The sequence below is a fragment of the Lottia gigantea genome (assembly GCF_000327385.1).
Source record: "Lottia gigantea unplaced genomic scaffold LOTGIsca_8, whole genome shotgun sequence".
NCBI lineage: Eukaryota > Metazoa > Mollusca > Gastropoda > Lottiidae > Lottia > Lottia gigantea.
Window position 1 is genome coordinate 4,225,775 of NW_008710662.1, and position 16,929 is coordinate 4,242,703.

General features: G+C 31.7%; 3 protein-coding genes across 3 annotated transcripts; 1 reads left to right on the forward strand and 2 right to left on the reverse strand.

Moving 5' to 3' along the window:
• Positions 1-763: 763 nt before the first annotated feature.
• Positions 764-3,319, reverse strand: LOTGIDRAFT_229683 (hypothetical protein; the record flags this gene model as incomplete). Its single annotated transcript, XM_009067096.1, has 6 exons — positions 3,282-3,319; positions 3,091-3,159; positions 2,853-2,931; positions 2,563-2,679; positions 2,353-2,426; positions 764-901 (listed from the first exon to the last, which is right to left on the reverse strand). Exons 2-6 carry the CDS (start codon positions 3,115-3,117, stop codon positions 764-766), a joined length of 435 nt encoding a protein of 144 aa, XP_009065344.1. The 5' UTR covers positions 3,118-3,159; positions 3,282-3,319.
• Positions 3,320-6,959: 3,640 nt separating this feature from the next.
• LOTGIDRAFT_155559 (hypothetical protein) lies at positions 6,960-7,444 on the forward strand (the record flags this gene model as incomplete). Its single annotated transcript, XM_009067097.1, has 2 exons — positions 6,960-7,239; positions 7,365-7,444. 2 exons carry the CDS (start codon positions 6,960-6,962, stop codon positions 7,442-7,444), a joined length of 360 nt encoding a protein of 119 aa, XP_009065345.1.
• Positions 7,445-8,047: 603 nt separating this feature from the next.
• Positions 8,048-16,142, reverse strand: LOTGIDRAFT_108350 (hypothetical protein; the record flags this gene model as incomplete). The annotated part of the gene is made up of 12 exons (XM_009067098.1): positions 8,048-8,254; positions 8,523-8,671; positions 8,992-9,079; positions 9,197-9,275; positions 9,528-9,605; positions 9,810-9,895; positions 10,021-10,107; positions 10,264-10,441; positions 12,274-12,427; positions 12,752-12,856; positions 15,423-15,489; positions 15,978-16,142. The coding sequence occupies 12 exons, from the start codon at positions 16,140-16,142 to the stop codon at positions 8,048-8,050; spliced, it is 1,443 nt and encodes a 480-aa protein (XP_009065346.1).
• Positions 16,143-16,929: the final 787 nt, after the last annotated feature.

Consider the following 16,929-nt stretch of genomic DNA (forward strand, 5'->3'; position numbering starts at 1 on the left):
AATGTAACAGTTTCTTTAACTTGATTCTCATTGTATATAATTTTGATAACATTTTCTATATTTATTATACAGCTTTTAGCTAATATTTAACGTTTTGTGTATATTATCTAGCAATTTAGATGTCTTGTAACGTTATTATTTAGATGCCGTAACTAATTACCCCTTTCTTATCCGGCATTCTTTTTGTTTGTTGAACCTCTCGTATGGTGAGCTTAATTTGTAATTTACTGTATGTTCTATCATATAAAATGATAATAAATCTATTTGTGTTTGTTTATCTAGAAAGGGAAGCTGTGATAATATAAACCCTATGCATTTGGAATGGGTAATATATCTGTCCATTTCTCTGTTGGAGCCAATATCAACTTTAGTAATTTGTTTGTTTTGTTTCCTAGCATGATTTTGAGCAAAAGGTGGGCGCTTCTTTCTTTCTTTCCCTGATTGTTCTGCTAAAAGCTTCAAGTTTGGTTTTCACTTCTAATAAATTGTTTCTTCTTTTTTAAAAGTTCACAAGGCGGTAAGTAACTTGGAAATACCTTAATAACTGGGCATTTCCAGATCAGACATACATACAAGTCCAATGGAGTGTTGCGTTAAAGGGATGTCCTAGCTTTTCCAGTCTTGGTCTCTTAGTGATCATCACTATCGGTACAATAGTATATCTTAATTAACATTTCCTTTCAATTTTCAGAACTGATCGTGGAGAGGGTTTGGGAAGGGGGTTTATTTTCAGAAGGTTCTGGTTAAAAAGAAGTGCGGCTTGTTACGAAAGGAAGCTGATGATGAAGATGGTGATATGCTTGGAAATGACGGTGCATGCCTTTGAAAATTGAGAATAACTACCACTTGGCCTGTTTAATAGCCTATTACAGGTCAGTTCCTTTTGACAAGTCTTCTTCATCTGAAAATATCATCAACAAAAGACTCATTGCTCTCATTGTTCTGCATATAGGATCTAAATTAAGATATTTTTGCGTCACGTTTCGGACCAGTCAGATAGTGTCTGTAGTCATAGTTTTTATCTGTTGCACATACATCTACACTAGGAAACTGCATTCAAAGACAATATCTAAATCACAGACTGGAAGCATGTGTTATTGAAGAGAACTTTTAATTATTAATTATTCTTGATTTATTTCAGAAAATATAATATCAACAAAAATAAAAAAAAAGATATAAAAAAAATTATGCAACAAAATGTATAGACCTACTACAATACCGGAAATACTATGGCATCAACAGACTGCGTCCATCAGACAGTAATAATAACAATGGTACCAACAATAATGGCAGAATGCTGAGAATCTATAACAATGGTATATGACAACGCAAAGTTATGAATATCATAGACATGAATAGTAAAATACTTTATGTTATAGAGCTACCTTCCAAAACTAAATTGATCAGACGACATACATACACAAGATATACCATTTATTTGTGTGCATTGTGCGCAGTTTTTTTACTCAAGAAAGGGTTCGCCTAAAAAGAGTTGCGCATTTTTTACCACAAAAAACCTATTGAATGCACAGTGAATTCTAACGATTCGGCTTTATGTAATTGTTCACATAGCGTCGAAGGTACCAAATTTAAAGACGATATGCCTACTCAGCATTACAGAACTATATATACTATATACGTATTAGAAATGGATATTCAACTATCTTTTATTTCTATCAAAAAAAACTAATAAAATGAGATTTATGTGTTTTATATACACATTTATTATTATAATTTATGATAATTTATATTGTACTGGTACCAAAAAGCTTTACTGCTATATAATAATGACTCAAGTATTTACACAAATGTTATAACAATTTTTACAGTCATACATATCATCTTTTTTATAATAATTTATAGAAATCTTTTTTCTTATATTTTTATGTTTCATTTTACTTTTTAAACATTTTGATTTTTTGTGCATAATAAATGTAATAATGATGTGGAATTAAATATTTTTAAATGATTTCGGTGGCTGATGTACCATATGTACTTGTTGAAATACTTTGAAGGTTGACGATTAATTGTTACTGTTTTTATCTTGTCTACTTTCCTCAACACAGCATTGAATACTTCAAATACTAAAACAAAAAACATTTGTATAGAAAAAAGGTAGGGAAAGGGAGGAGGGGTCCTGGAGGTTTGTACTACCAGATATTTCTGTTTGTATGTACAAAGAAAGGCTTATTAGAAGTCATTCAACATATTACATGTTTTACTGTCGGCCATATAGAGCAGCCATGCATTACTTGGTTTCCTTAAACACGTTTTAGAGATAATACTTCTCAGCGATTATTCTCTCACACAAATACAATGTATATAGATATTTCTTTATACTTTATCATTTACCTCACTTCTGGTGAACTCTGCTATATCAGCTTTAGAATTTTGTCTTGTTTTACTTTTATGATCTTGAAAAATACCTTTAAAAAATAAAAATGGTAAGGTTCAGAATATATTAGCAAGGGGCATAGAAAAGTTTACAAAAGAGCATAGTAAAATAGTTGAATTTACTTATTCTATCAAATATGATATGAAGGAAATGATAATGAAACTTACTGAACATAAATACTAGTTTACAGATGACAATAATAAAGGTATCTAGTGATAATGTTCCAGTTCGTCCTCCATATCGTCGTAATATTGAGGTAACCAAAGATTTTTCGATGGGAAATCCTGTAAATAATCATGAAAAATAGAACTTTTCCACAACATTTGACAAAAGAGTAATGTATAATGTATAATTATTATGATGTCCCCAAACTTGCCCCAAATGATATTCAGATAATGTTTAGACATATAATACAAATATATTTCACCACGTTTTTAATTTATTCTACCCAACATACCTATTTTACTAAACATAGTTTGTAATTCATAACCATCAACAACATTAGATTTATCTTTATCAAACTGTCGAAAAACATTCTGAAAATAGATTTAAAAGATTGCAAAACAAATTGGATTATAACGTCACCAATCTTGCTATCTATTTTTTTCGGTTTTAATGACGTCAAAATCCAAATTTTCCACCATTATAAAATATACCCAAAAGCTGGAAAAGGAAAAGTTAAACATATAACTTACCCTATAAGCAGTGATCTCTTTCCACATTTTTCGTATTTCATCTAAATCAAGATACCCTGAGCCTTTTCTCTAATTATAATAGTCAAGGAGAAAATAGAGTCAATATATAATGTATAAATTTATTCAACTATATTACGTCATTGTTATTATTATTCCTTGTTATTATTTGTTATTTAGATTCTAAAGGATACATCCAAACAGGTAACTAAACTTCTGCAAGCCTCTTCAGTGAGATTTAACTGTTCACCTAATTCTGAAGATAAATTCATATCATATTAGCAATATAGATATATACGTGTAGTATAAAACAAAAGGAATATAGATGTCTAAACACTCCCTTTTCCAGTGGATAAACATCAATTTCAGCTGTCCCTATCACAAAGAATGAAAAGACGACGACCGGTTCTGTAATTTAAAAAAAGTGATACAATATCAAGATCATAACTCAATACTACTTTCATCAAAAATGCAAATTTTAAAGCATACTTAGTTCTTATTACAACATGTGCTCTTCAGAAATACAATAAATCAACAATAAATACACCGGCGATTCAGTCAAGGGACTAAATATAAAGAGTGCTATCACTTCCACTGTTTCTAAAACTAGTTTCTAGGGTATCATTAATTCATCACCGTACACAAAACTGCACATCGTCGCTCGACGATTCGCACCTTTATGTGGCAATACTGATCGGCAGGAAAATTAGAAATAAACTAACCTTTATAACTAACATTTAATATTAACGTTCGGAGTTCTCTATAATCTAATCTTTTATCATTTCCTCCAAATTCCAAAAATGCTTCTGTTATTCCATCAAATTTTGGTGTAATTGGCTAAAAAGCAAAATGTAACCTAAGAAGGCCTCATACATGCTACTAAATATAGTTTTATATAATATATCAAAGAACTGCACCACAAAAAACTTTCTATAAATAAAGATAGTAAGCCAGGCAAAGTAACATACGGCCACTGTGCAGCTGTGATCATAATGACAAGAGTAAAATACGATTATTCTCATATTTAAAAATTCCATCTTCAAAATGCATTTGCGGTTAAAAATATTAAATTTAACAATATCTCATCAATTTACTATCCATTATTTATGATGAGTTTAAAAAGAAATCTATTTAACTAAATTATTAAAATCACAATTTGAAATTTGTAAATATATCTTGTAAGTCAAAGCAATACCTCAAAAACAGTTTAACAAATTATCATCAAATTCAAACATGAACAAAGTCTCATTCATTTCAAATTTCTTCAAACTAGATAAACACTGTAGTCTCTGTGATTGTTATAGATCAAATTTGCAATCCAAGTTTCATCAAGTACAGTTATATATAAACTGTATCCTCTATCAAAAATTCGAACTTGACCGAGATCTCATCAATATATAAAACACAAGATTTAGGGATAGGTTGCTTCTAAATTTATAACATAGCCTACTACGTTTCGAAACACAAAGCCTACAGGTAACTTTAACGAGTAAAATAATGAAAAAACAAAACAAATATATAGGTAAATCTATAGAAGCCATTAAGGTTTATCAAACCACATAGTATGTCTTCATCTTCACTGAACTTAATCATTTGACTTTGATTTTGGTTGAAGTCTGTTGTATCGATTGGAATCAGAATTATACTTCAATTAAATTCACATAGGCCCTTCTGTTGCATAATTTTAACCAATCAAGTTACCAAGTTAAAAACAAGACATTATTTTGTTAGATTATTGTCAAGTTGAACACAAGAAATTATTTTATCAAATAGTTACCAAGTTAAAAACCAAACATTATTTTATTAAATAGTTACCAAGTTAAAAACAAGACATTATCTTATTAGAGATAGTTAACAAGTTAAAAACAAGACATTATTTTATTAGATAGTTACCAAGTTAAAAACAAGATATTATTTTATTAGATTATTATCAAGTTAAAAACCAAACATTATTTTATCAAATAGTTACCAAGTTAAAAACCAAACATTATTTTATCAAATAGTTACCAAGTTAAAAACCAAACATTATTTTATTAAATAGTTACCAAGTTAAAAACAAGACATTATTTTATTAGATTATTATCAAGTTGAACACAAGAAATTATTTTATCAAATAGTTACCAAGTTAAAAACCAAACATTATTTTATCAAATAGTTACCAAGTTGAAAACCAAACATTATTTTATTAAATAGTTACCAAGTTGAAAACCAAACATTATTTTATTAAATAGTTACCAAGTTAAAAACCAAACATTATTTTATCAAATAGTTACCAAGTTGAAAACCAAACATTATTTTATTAAATAGTTACCAAGTTGAAAACCAAACATTATTTTATTAAATAGTTACCAAGTTAAAAACAAGACATTATCTTATTAGAGATAGTTACCAAGTTAAAAACAAGACATTATTTTATTAGATAGTTACCAAGTTAAAAACAAGACATTATTTTATTAGACTGTTACCAAGTTAAAAACCAAACATTATTTTATTAAATAGTTACCAAATTAAAAACAAGACATTATCTTATTAGAGATAGTTACCAAGTTAAAAACAAGACATTATTTTATTAAATAGTTACCAAGTTAAAAACAAGACATTATTTTATCAAATAGTTACCAAGTTGAAAACCAAACATTATTTTATTAAATAGTTACCAAGTTAAAAACAAAACATTATTTCATTAAATAGTTACCAAGTTGAAAACAAAACATTATTTTATTAGATAGTTACCAAGTTAAAAACAAGACATTATTTTATTAGATAGTTACCAAGTTAAAAACAAGACATTATTTTATTAGATTATTACCAAGTTGAAAACCAAACATTATTTTATCAAATAGTTACCAAGTTGAAAACCAAACATTATTTTATTAAATAGTTACCAAGTTAAAAACAAGACATTATTTTATTAGATAGTTACCAAGTTAAAAAACAAGACATTATTTTATTAGATAGTTACCAAGTTAAAAACAAGACATTTTATTAGATATTTCCCAATTTAAAAAAGAGACATTTTATTAGATATTTCCCAATTTAAAAACAAGACACTATCTTATTAGAGATAGTTACCAAGTTAAAAACAAGACACTATTTTATTAAACAGGCCTAGTTACCAAGTTAAAAACAAGACATTATTTTATTAGACTGTTACCAAGTTAAAATCAAGACATTATTTTATTAGACTGTTACCAAGTTAAAAACAAGACATTATTTTATTAGATAGTTATCAAGTTAAAAACAAGACACTATTTTACTAGACTGTTACCAAGTTAAAAACAAGACATTAGTTTATTAGATAGTTACCAAGTTAAAAGCAAGACAAATGAATAAATAAATAACCTAGGTTACCATATTATGACGTCATAATTGAAAAGACATGCTTAGATTCTTTCCCAGTCTAAAGGTTTGTGTGAGAAGCATCTCCGAGAAATTTATCAATTTTCACCACAAAATTCATAGAAAACTTTCAAGTGACGTAAGTTTTGATTGAAGCTTTTTGTCAATAACTTGTAAAAAATAATCATTCCATTTAGCATATGTTTAATCAATGGTTGAAGTAGGTAGGCCTATCCGAATCACGCTTTAAGGAATGCTCGGAACGTAGCCTAGGTAGGCTATATGAGTAATTTGCTAACTTCAGACTAAAGTCAATATTATTTTTTCAACTGTCAAAAAGGTTTGCAGACGCTCAATAATCATTTTAACCACTATTCGTGTCCATATTTTGTAAGCTAGGATGGTAATTTCGTCATGTCGTGTCATTCATACCAAGGCGTTCACAAGTTGTTATTTATAGCCTAGGGCCTAATTGTATTGTTCTTAAGATAAAAACAAACTGAGCACTATAAGACGTTACTCTAGTTTTAGGAATGGAAGGTATTCAGGCCAGAATAAAAGATAAGTCCGGAGCAAATGGTGATCTTCCATTGCAAGAAAGACGACCAGGAAGAGTTCCTCAGGACAAAAAGAAAGTCAGCACTGCAGGTGTTGAAATGCATCTTGATGTTAAAACAAAATCAAAAGATGAAGCTGTGGTTGACAAACCAAAGAAGAAAAAAATAAGCTCACAATATGATTACTTTGATGAAAAAGATAACTGGTCACCAAATTCAAGATTTTTTAAATTTGTAGACACGTCTTTTAAAACAGGTAAGCTATGGTGTAACAGAGTTTTAATTGCTTCAGTCTGTGTGAGAAATATGGAAATAATGCAAAAGATCTGTTAAGATAAAAGGAAGCTAGAACATGAACCATATCATATTCTTTAATTTCAGAACTAAGGAGGTTAACACGGAAGTACTGTCATTACGACTGCAAGGACATAGACGAGTCCTTATTTTTTCGATTTTTCTGATTTTCAATAGGGTTCATCCTTGCTTGATAATAAACATTTACACCAAGTTCCGTCAAAATTGTAAGAAAACTAAGAATTGTACTTTCTATACATTGTTTATAAGGAATTGTGGTCGGTCGGACAGACGGGGGGACATGGGGGACACCAATATAAAAATGTTCTTACTGTAATAGGTGTAATTGGTTTTGGATCTTCAACATCTAAGACTCTGTAATAAATTTATGATTCTTTTTATTTTATTGTAATCATAATATGACAAAAATCGGAATTAAATTTTGTTAAAATATTGCGGAAAAACTTATTCATGATGTCGCTTCCATTATTTCATCGGGTTAAAGAAGCTTTAAGTCGGCTTGTGGATTATATCGAGTAAATGCACTTCAAGGTATTTGAGATAATTATCTTTTATTCCATCATCAGTTTTGTCAAGTGTCGGCCTTGACATTCAAGGACTTTCCTCTAATCAGGCCATGAACCCTATGTAACAAGGGTTCGTGATTAGACTACAGGTTTGAGACATCAGTTAGCAAGAAGCTCCGCCACTGCTACCAACCAACTATAACCATAGACTATACATGAGAAACACAGTAAGAGATAATCACATTACCCGCTCTCTGCAGCCTTCTCTGTGAAAATACGTAACAGAAATTCGGCATCTTCGTTGATGTGAAATGTACTAGGTATAATCACATAAACACCGGGCGGAAATTCAAATCGCCTTGTAACTTCTCTATAAAATTGATATTTCCCTGATCTTTCTGCTAATCTTAAAGCATTTCGTGATGCTTTTTCTCCATCTAAAGGTTTTAACTCGGGTCTGCGTAACTATAAATATGTAAAGATATATAAAGATCGGATTCATGACTCTTCTAAATGGTATACATAAATATGTGAATAATATAAATAACGGGAATCAGTTATTCACCTATGATATATATAAAGGTCACATAAATCATTAACGGATGGACATAGCAATAAACTATGGTGGCATAATATATATATGAATTGTTGTTTATAACACAGAAACAATTTGCGACCATCATTGCAATAATGGCATATGAAAAGAACGTCAATATACCTGGAATATATCAAAGCCAATTGCAATTTTTGCGATATTATTTTTCTCTTTTTCTGTTAAAGAGACAATCATTGTACATTCTCCATTTTTATCATCGTCATCTTTCTCACTCAGAGTCACAAAAAACTGGGGATTTCTCCAATACAGTTCTGAAAATTAAAGATTTTGTATCTTCCGGTCATTTGATGTGGTTATAACATCACTTGGACTACCATTTTAGCACAAAAGAATTTAAATGTATAATAAGCGACGATAGCGAAAATTGCCAATATACAGCACACAAAGATCCATTTTGATGTACCAATTTGCCAAGAATCATCCAGTTCAACCAGCCAAAGCAAGCAACAGGGAGTATCGAAAATGGTGATGCACTTTTCATTGATATCAAAAGAGTGAACGCCATATGAGCGACATACTAGGATATGATATTATGAAGTTATGTTCTGAATATAAGAATGACAATGCTTACTTTGATGAGGTGAATTCCCGCAACCACCAGCTGTAAGTCCTGGTTTCCATGCATCATGATACATAGTGACAGACCAAGATGATGTGTTCTGCAAATTAATGAAGAAAGACAATAAGCCATGGATTTCATGCACTGATAAGACCTACGTGAGCTAGAGTCGAAGTATGAAAAAGGAAAGTTGTATAAATACCTCATCATAGGCAACTTCTTCAGTCAAAGCATCTGGTTGTAGATGACACATTTCTATTTCATCAAAATTATCAATAACATCACCATACGACATCCTGCAAGTTGAAGTCAAAAAACATAAAATGCTTATGACAAAAGAAACCAATCTTTGTGGAAGTTGTTGAGAAATGCCACCCTGCATGAAGTAAAAGTCAACAGGTTGAGTGCAGTAGCTAAGCTGGCTGGCTGGCAAATGTCCTTACTTTGGCAACCATAATCTGCAACTTGCAGCCAGCCTCCATTTATTTGCCATCTTCGGTCCATAGTATCAATATATTATGTAACTTGATATAGAAGTGTATAATTACCAGAATTCACCATCATCAGCAGTATCAACTTGTAAAGAATTTCTAACAGAAGGTGTTAATGTCCTCATTTCCACGGATCTAAAAAAAAAAATAACGCCCTAGGATAGGTAGAACAGGTACGCGTGTACTTTAGTTGAAAATTTTTTTTTACTGTTTTTAAAAAAAATCTAGGTGGCCATGACAAAAAATAAAGTATTTCAGATAAAACTTCAAAAAGATAAATTAATGGTTGGCTGGTCAGAAAGACCGGTTAAGAGTGAGTTAATGATAGTTGAGTTGTACCTATCTGACCAAGCTCCTATCCATTCTCCTCTTCCCCATGGGTTTCTTAATCTGAGTAGATGGGACGAGTGACCTCTATTGATAACCTGAAATTGATACAGAATATGTAATATAATATATGTTTAAGATTCTAAAGAATACGAGAAAGAAATCCAATAATAAGCTAAACTGTTTCTGAATATGCCTACAGTAACACAAAAAACATCTTTACCTCTTTGATACCAGTAATACTGTATGCATGACCACTGTATAGGCCATTGGGATGTTTTACTTCAGATGACGTTGCATTAGGTGGTCTCTGAAAGTAATACAGATACATTGTATAGCATTGTCATTAACAATTAACAAAAATATCTTCTAAAATAAGATTTTCTTCAAATTGTCTTAGGTTGGTACATTCAGAGTTAAGGATTTTTATGAATAATTTTCATTTAATCTAAATAATAATACGTACATGAATACTGGCTCCAACCATAGAATTCATTGCTATAGACTTGTGTAGAATGTGGAAGAGGTTACGTGGTATAGTGTTTTTATTTTCAATGCTGATGACTTCACCAATACCTCCGGTCAGATCTACTAGAGCATCTCCTATCTTACCACCTTCTAGACCACTGTAACCACCCCGTAATCTATAATACACAATACAATTATTTAAAACCTTCTAAATCACTGCAACCACCTAGTAATCTACAATAAACAATACAATTATTTTATACTTCCTAGGTCACTGTAACCACCTAGTAATCTACAATATACAATACAATTATTTCAAACCTTCTAGATCACTGTAACCACCTAGTAATCTACAATATACAATGCAATTATTTCAAACCTACTAGACCACTGTAACCACCTAGTAATCTACAATACACAATACAATTATTTCAAATCTTCTAAATCACTGCAACCACCTAATAATCTACAATAAACAATACAATTATTTTATATTTCCTAGATCACTGTAACCACCTAGTAATACACAATATACAATACAATTATTTCAAACCTTCTAGATCACTGTAACCACCTAGTAATCTACAATATACAAAACAATTATTTCAAATCTTCTAGATCACTGCAACCACCTAGTAATCTACAATAAACAATGCAATTATTTCAAACCTTCTAGATCACTGTAACCACCTAGTAATCTACAATATACAATGCAATTATTTCAAACCTACTAGACCACTGTAACCACCTAGTAATCTACAATATACAATACAATTATTTCAAACCTTCTAGATCACTGCAACCACCTAGTAATCTACAATAAACAATACAATTATTTTATACCTTCTAGATCACTGTAACCACCTGGCAATCTACAATATACAATACAATTATTTCACACCTAATAGATCACTGTAACCACCTAGTAATCTACAATATACAATACAATTATTTCAAACCTACTAGATCACTGCAACCACCTAGTAATCTACAATACACAATACAATTATTTCACACCTACTAGATCACTGTAACCATCTCGTAATCTACAATAAACAATAAAATTATTTCAAACCTTCTAGATCACTTCAACTACCTAGTAATCTACAATATACAATACAATTATTTCAAACCTTCTAGATCACTGCAACCACCTCGTAATCTACAATTCACATTACAATTATTTCAAACCTACTAGATCACTGTAACCACCTAGTAATCTACAATAAACAATGCAATTATTTCAAACCTACTAGATCACTGTAACCACCTAGTAATCTACAATATACAATACAATTATTTCAAACCTTCTAGATCACTGTAACCACCTAGTAATCTACAATATACAATACAATTATTTCAAACCTTCTAGACCACTGTAACCACCTAGTAATCTACAATTCACATTACAATTATTTCAAACCTACTAGATCACTGTAACCACCTAGTAATCTACAATAAACAATGCAATTATTTCAAACCTACTAGATCACTGTAACCATCTAGTAATCTACAATACACGATACAATTATTTCAAACCTACTAGATCACTGTAACCACCTCGTAATCTAGAATATACAATACAATTATTTCACACCTACTAGACCACTGTAACCACCTAGTAATCTACAATATACAATACAATTATTTCAAACCTTCTAGATCACTGAAACCACCTAATAATCTACAATAAACAATACAATTATTTCAAACCTTCTAGGTCACTGCAACTACCTCGTAATCTACAATATACAATATAATTATTTCAAACCTTCTAGATCACTGCAACTGCCTAGAAATCTACAATAAACAATGCAATTATTTTATGCCTTCTAAACCACTGTAACCACCTCCTTGTCTACAATTTATAACGTAATTATTTTACCATCATCTAGACCATTGTAACCCATCCGTATATATTATATAAACATACTATACAATTACTGATTTACCATTTTTGATCACTTGTAGTCCGCCTTTTGATTTCAGGACAATAAGAGGTACCTACTTTGCATAAGCTTTTTCTAGTAAGGCACTCCAAAATTCGTTTCTGTTCCCTACATTCTGACAGAAGATGAGATTTCTACCATTAGTTGGTAAATAATCATCCACTACAACTTCTACCCATTCTCCATACCACCAGAAATTAAAATGGAACACGCCTAAAACAGACGGGAAATCCCAGACATTAAATGTTAATTGCCAGAAAATATGTCTAGACAATTAAAAGAGAAGAGGGGGGGAAGGAAGTAGACGAGGATGTGGATATAGTAGAAATAGAACAGAGAGGAGACTGCGAATGCAAAGAAAGTGCCAAGGGGGAAGGTGATGAAGAAGTTAAGCGTGAATATGATGGTGGAAGAAGTGCATGGAAAAGGTCACAAAGAAGATGCAAACAAATATGTGGGAATAGAGTAATTAATTTTCAAGCAACTCGGCAGATGGGGATGAAGCAGTTGCTTTTCAAAGAGATGAAAACATAATACCTGCATAGTTTCGTTCGAATGACTGGTTTAACGGTACAATACGTTCTAGTATGTTTCTATGTGATGTACAGATGATTGCTGCTGCAGCTACAAACCAACAATTACCTGTAATGCAATTTAATAGATGGAAGGTTAAAGGGCTCTATATTTTGCTTTTGTGAATGATCGAATCCCATTCCAATTCCAACGAACCGGGTTAATTCTGAAATGAAATATTCGCACAGATGAACTAGATTGATACCAAGTTGCAAATTACTCATGCATGTTTTTGAAAAACTGAAATATAATTCAGTTCCCAGGTGTATGGAGAAGACTATTAAAAATAGATTATACTTTCAATACCAGTCGCCTACATTGACCTATAATGTAAGATTAATATTGTTAATATAATATGTCTAGTTGTATTTGGGTATATTTAAACCTTGTTATTCAGTTTGTATAGACAGGCAGATCGTATTATTTATAAAAGTTATTGCGAACAATATTTCTTAGAAATAATATATACACTTCAATAGATCACAGTACGATGTCTCTAAAAATCCAAACAAGTGAAAATAAAGTTGTTTAATTTCATCGTTGTACTTCCGTCCTACAAATTCGTCCATTAAAAGTTAATGTATATATATTTAACTAGATATAACGTTTTAGAGCTGGAGATATCTCTGTTAGTTGTTAGTTGGTGGTCTGGGACCATAATCCTTTAAGGGGCAGACATCCAAATGTTTTTAACTGGTTCATATATTATCTTCAATAGTCTACATTTAAAAGCAAGAATACAGTCGATACGTCTTTGTTCAAGGGGAATCTTAAGTAAGGTTTTGATTCTGAGAAGTGAAATGGATAACTAAATTTGTGTTCTTGTCAGCTAGTATTTTTAATCTTTTATTCTTAACTAAATGGGCTCGTAAAAGATGATGAGCTTTATGAAAATAAGGAGTGGGTGTAAATTTTTTGTCATGTTATTAAATATGTATATAGGTTTAAATAGTTGTCATTTAAACAGACTTGAGGAGTTTTTTTTATATAATGTAGGTTAAACACACAAAGAAAAGAGTAGCTACTCATATAAATGTTATTCACTTCATGCACATTCTTTTATTGTTTTGTATACGTACTGTCTCCGGTTACAACCTACAGGTTTAATTATGTGTCTTATGTCACATAACACCATTTTCTACCTACGCCTATATACGGGAGCCGTGGTGACTTAGTTAGACGCTAGATTAGGGTCCAGGGTTCAATCTCTGTAGTCAAGATACCACCCAGTTAGACCTACCCCAATGTACTGATACAGATCGTATTGGCTGACATGGAAAAGGCATCTATCTGGTCGTTCAGATTGAACAATAAGCCAAGGACCCGTGTGTTAAAGACTAAGCTCGTAGGATCCCTTGAATGCCATTGACTGTCCAAGCGAAATTATTTAATTCTTTTTATTTTGCAATACAAGATGACTAAACCAATCATATTAACAACCTGAATATGACATACAACATAATATACTACTACATAAAGTCAACATTCAAGGTTTTCTCCCAGTTTGGCCCACCGTCGCAATATTCTGGAACTTATTGACATACTTCCCAGCCTCTGATTATAACCGTGACTGATAACCTTCCAAAATACCAATCAAAAATTGTAACAGCCGACAATCTATTAGACTGATATTTCAATAACTAAAAATTTGCATCAAGATTACCTCCCTTGATAACATATTTTTAATTTTGAAATATTACCTCCCTTGAACCTTTTCTTGTTTCTGGGTGGTTTCATTCTCACCATATATAGAACTGTAAAAATGCGTTTACATTATGGCTTGTTGTTTCCAGACTCTGTTGGGGCTCTCAGATTGGCTAGTGGATCAAATCAGACTATACTAAGACCATCAATACGTGTTTCTGGTTTTTGGTGACAATATCCTCGTGGACTTGACATCGCTAATATTGAATGGTTCTGTCTTGATTTGCACTACTTTAATTTCGTGATGCTACACTGTATGGGATGAACATTAGTCGCGTTTAGACAGCCATAAAACCTGGCCCACTTGAAGTGAACCGTACTCGGTCCGGACTCGGCCCGGTTGGCCTGTACCGTTTACACAGCACTGTTTTCACTGGGCCAAAATCAAAAGTAGACCAGCTCTCCAGTCAGAGGAGGCGAAAAAAACACAAACATACAAAATGGCGCCCGCTATAAACAAAGCTATGATTTTGAAGTTTTTGTTGAATTTGTTTAAAGCGCAAACGAACCTTAAGAATCTCCAATTTTTTTTTGAGACACACAGCAATATGTCACAATATGTAAACTTGCGTCAAAGTTTAGCCTAGTTTGTTGTTCCCGCGAATAAAGTAACAGGGTCAAGGTCATTATTGCGCATGCGCACAAGCCCCTGGCTAAGTGGGCCAAGTTGGCCGGACCGAGTCCCGACCTGGCCCGGATAAATTGTGGCTGTCTAAACGCGGCTATTGTCGCGCTTTTTCTTTACACTTACACCTGGCTTTGTCATCCATATCCATTTTTAATGATCTAATTATGAATTATTTCATTATGCTGTAAATCGTATTCTAGAATCTAAACTAATGTATGTATAGTGTAATTTAATTTTCTGAATAAGATTAACTAAGGAATCTAGGTATGGCCAAGTAGACCTAGGTTACGGATGGATACTTACCTATTCTACCTTGGTTTAAATCGTGCCTTGAAATGTCACTGGTAAAAACAGGATACGATACTATATCCTGTAGAATAAAATACATAATAACAAAACATTATAAGCTAGCCTAATATAGACAACAGGGGGGGGGGGGGGGGGGGGACTTTATAAGCATCGGCCGTGGTAGGGCCTATCATTTAATTGCATTCGTGGCCTTTGAATTCTTCAATTCACCACACATTATACACCCAAAAATATAATGTTTACAAATATAAATGTCAAAGTGATATGGTAAACTGAATCATTGTTATCTTCTTTCTGACTTAACATGTTAGTTTACTGAGCTCATATGCCTTTCTTTTTTTTTTTGATTCTGCTTTATTATTTTTATTTAGTGATCAAAATACCACAAAAATATGTTAGTTTCAGTTTAAGGGCAGACCTATATAAAGCATTCTTTCACTTCAATGGGAAAATTTGCTTAATCATAGAATATTTTGTCAGATTGTGGAACTGATTAGACTGTGCTGCGTTGTTAAACCTAAATAGCCCTTCTTTAAGCATATAACTTACCCTTGGACGTTTCCATATAACTCGTCCATAGTTTTCTCTGACTGGTGCATTACTGATATACAGAGAACGTTCATCGGGTGGAAATTCTGGATCTGTATATAATCGTCTTATAGCTAAACATTCAGCAAGTATAGATTCATAATCTCGTTTTTTAACTCCATTCATGGCCATAATTTAACTGATATATCAATGATATTATAGTGGTTAATAACACAGCCTATAGACTAAATCATATTGACTATGTCTCTATACCTTATCAACAGCACTGTCACTATCACACACTGCGAAATAGCCTACAGTTATTAAACTTTATCACTTTTACGTATTTTGCACAATTTTCACTTCATTCGTACAATATAGGACACTTCCTTCATATTCATAATCTTACGACCAGTTGTAATCTACCAGTTGTACTTATACACCTGTAATAAACACCCAGGTATATAATATATTGTGTAAACTATACTATATCATATACAATTGTATAGGCGGCTTTACTCTATTTAACAACAGGTATGGTATCGCAAGCCAAGCATATAAAGATGTATGAAAGGACATCCAATAATAAAGGTGAGATATTCATAAACCACCAACAATACATTACCTGTTTCTGATTTATTACTGGTCGTTGTGACCTTCACCTTCAACCTGTCAACTCAGCTTAAAGGAATTTGATTGATTTATTGATCTGAGTTTGAATTATAAATAGAATACAGAAACCATTGGTCGTTATCATACATTCTCTCGATCTCTCAGATTTTACTTTCGTTTATTATAATACAGATTCCAGTATTATACTGTGAATTAAACGCTGCTATATTTATTGTTTACAATTCGTTATTTAGTCATATATTTACTTACAAAGTGATTTTAGCTAGGTTTGAATACAGTTCCAAACCAATTCCTCTTGACTGTGTTTCAAGTTGGGAGGTTTAACAGAAAAATCAATAAA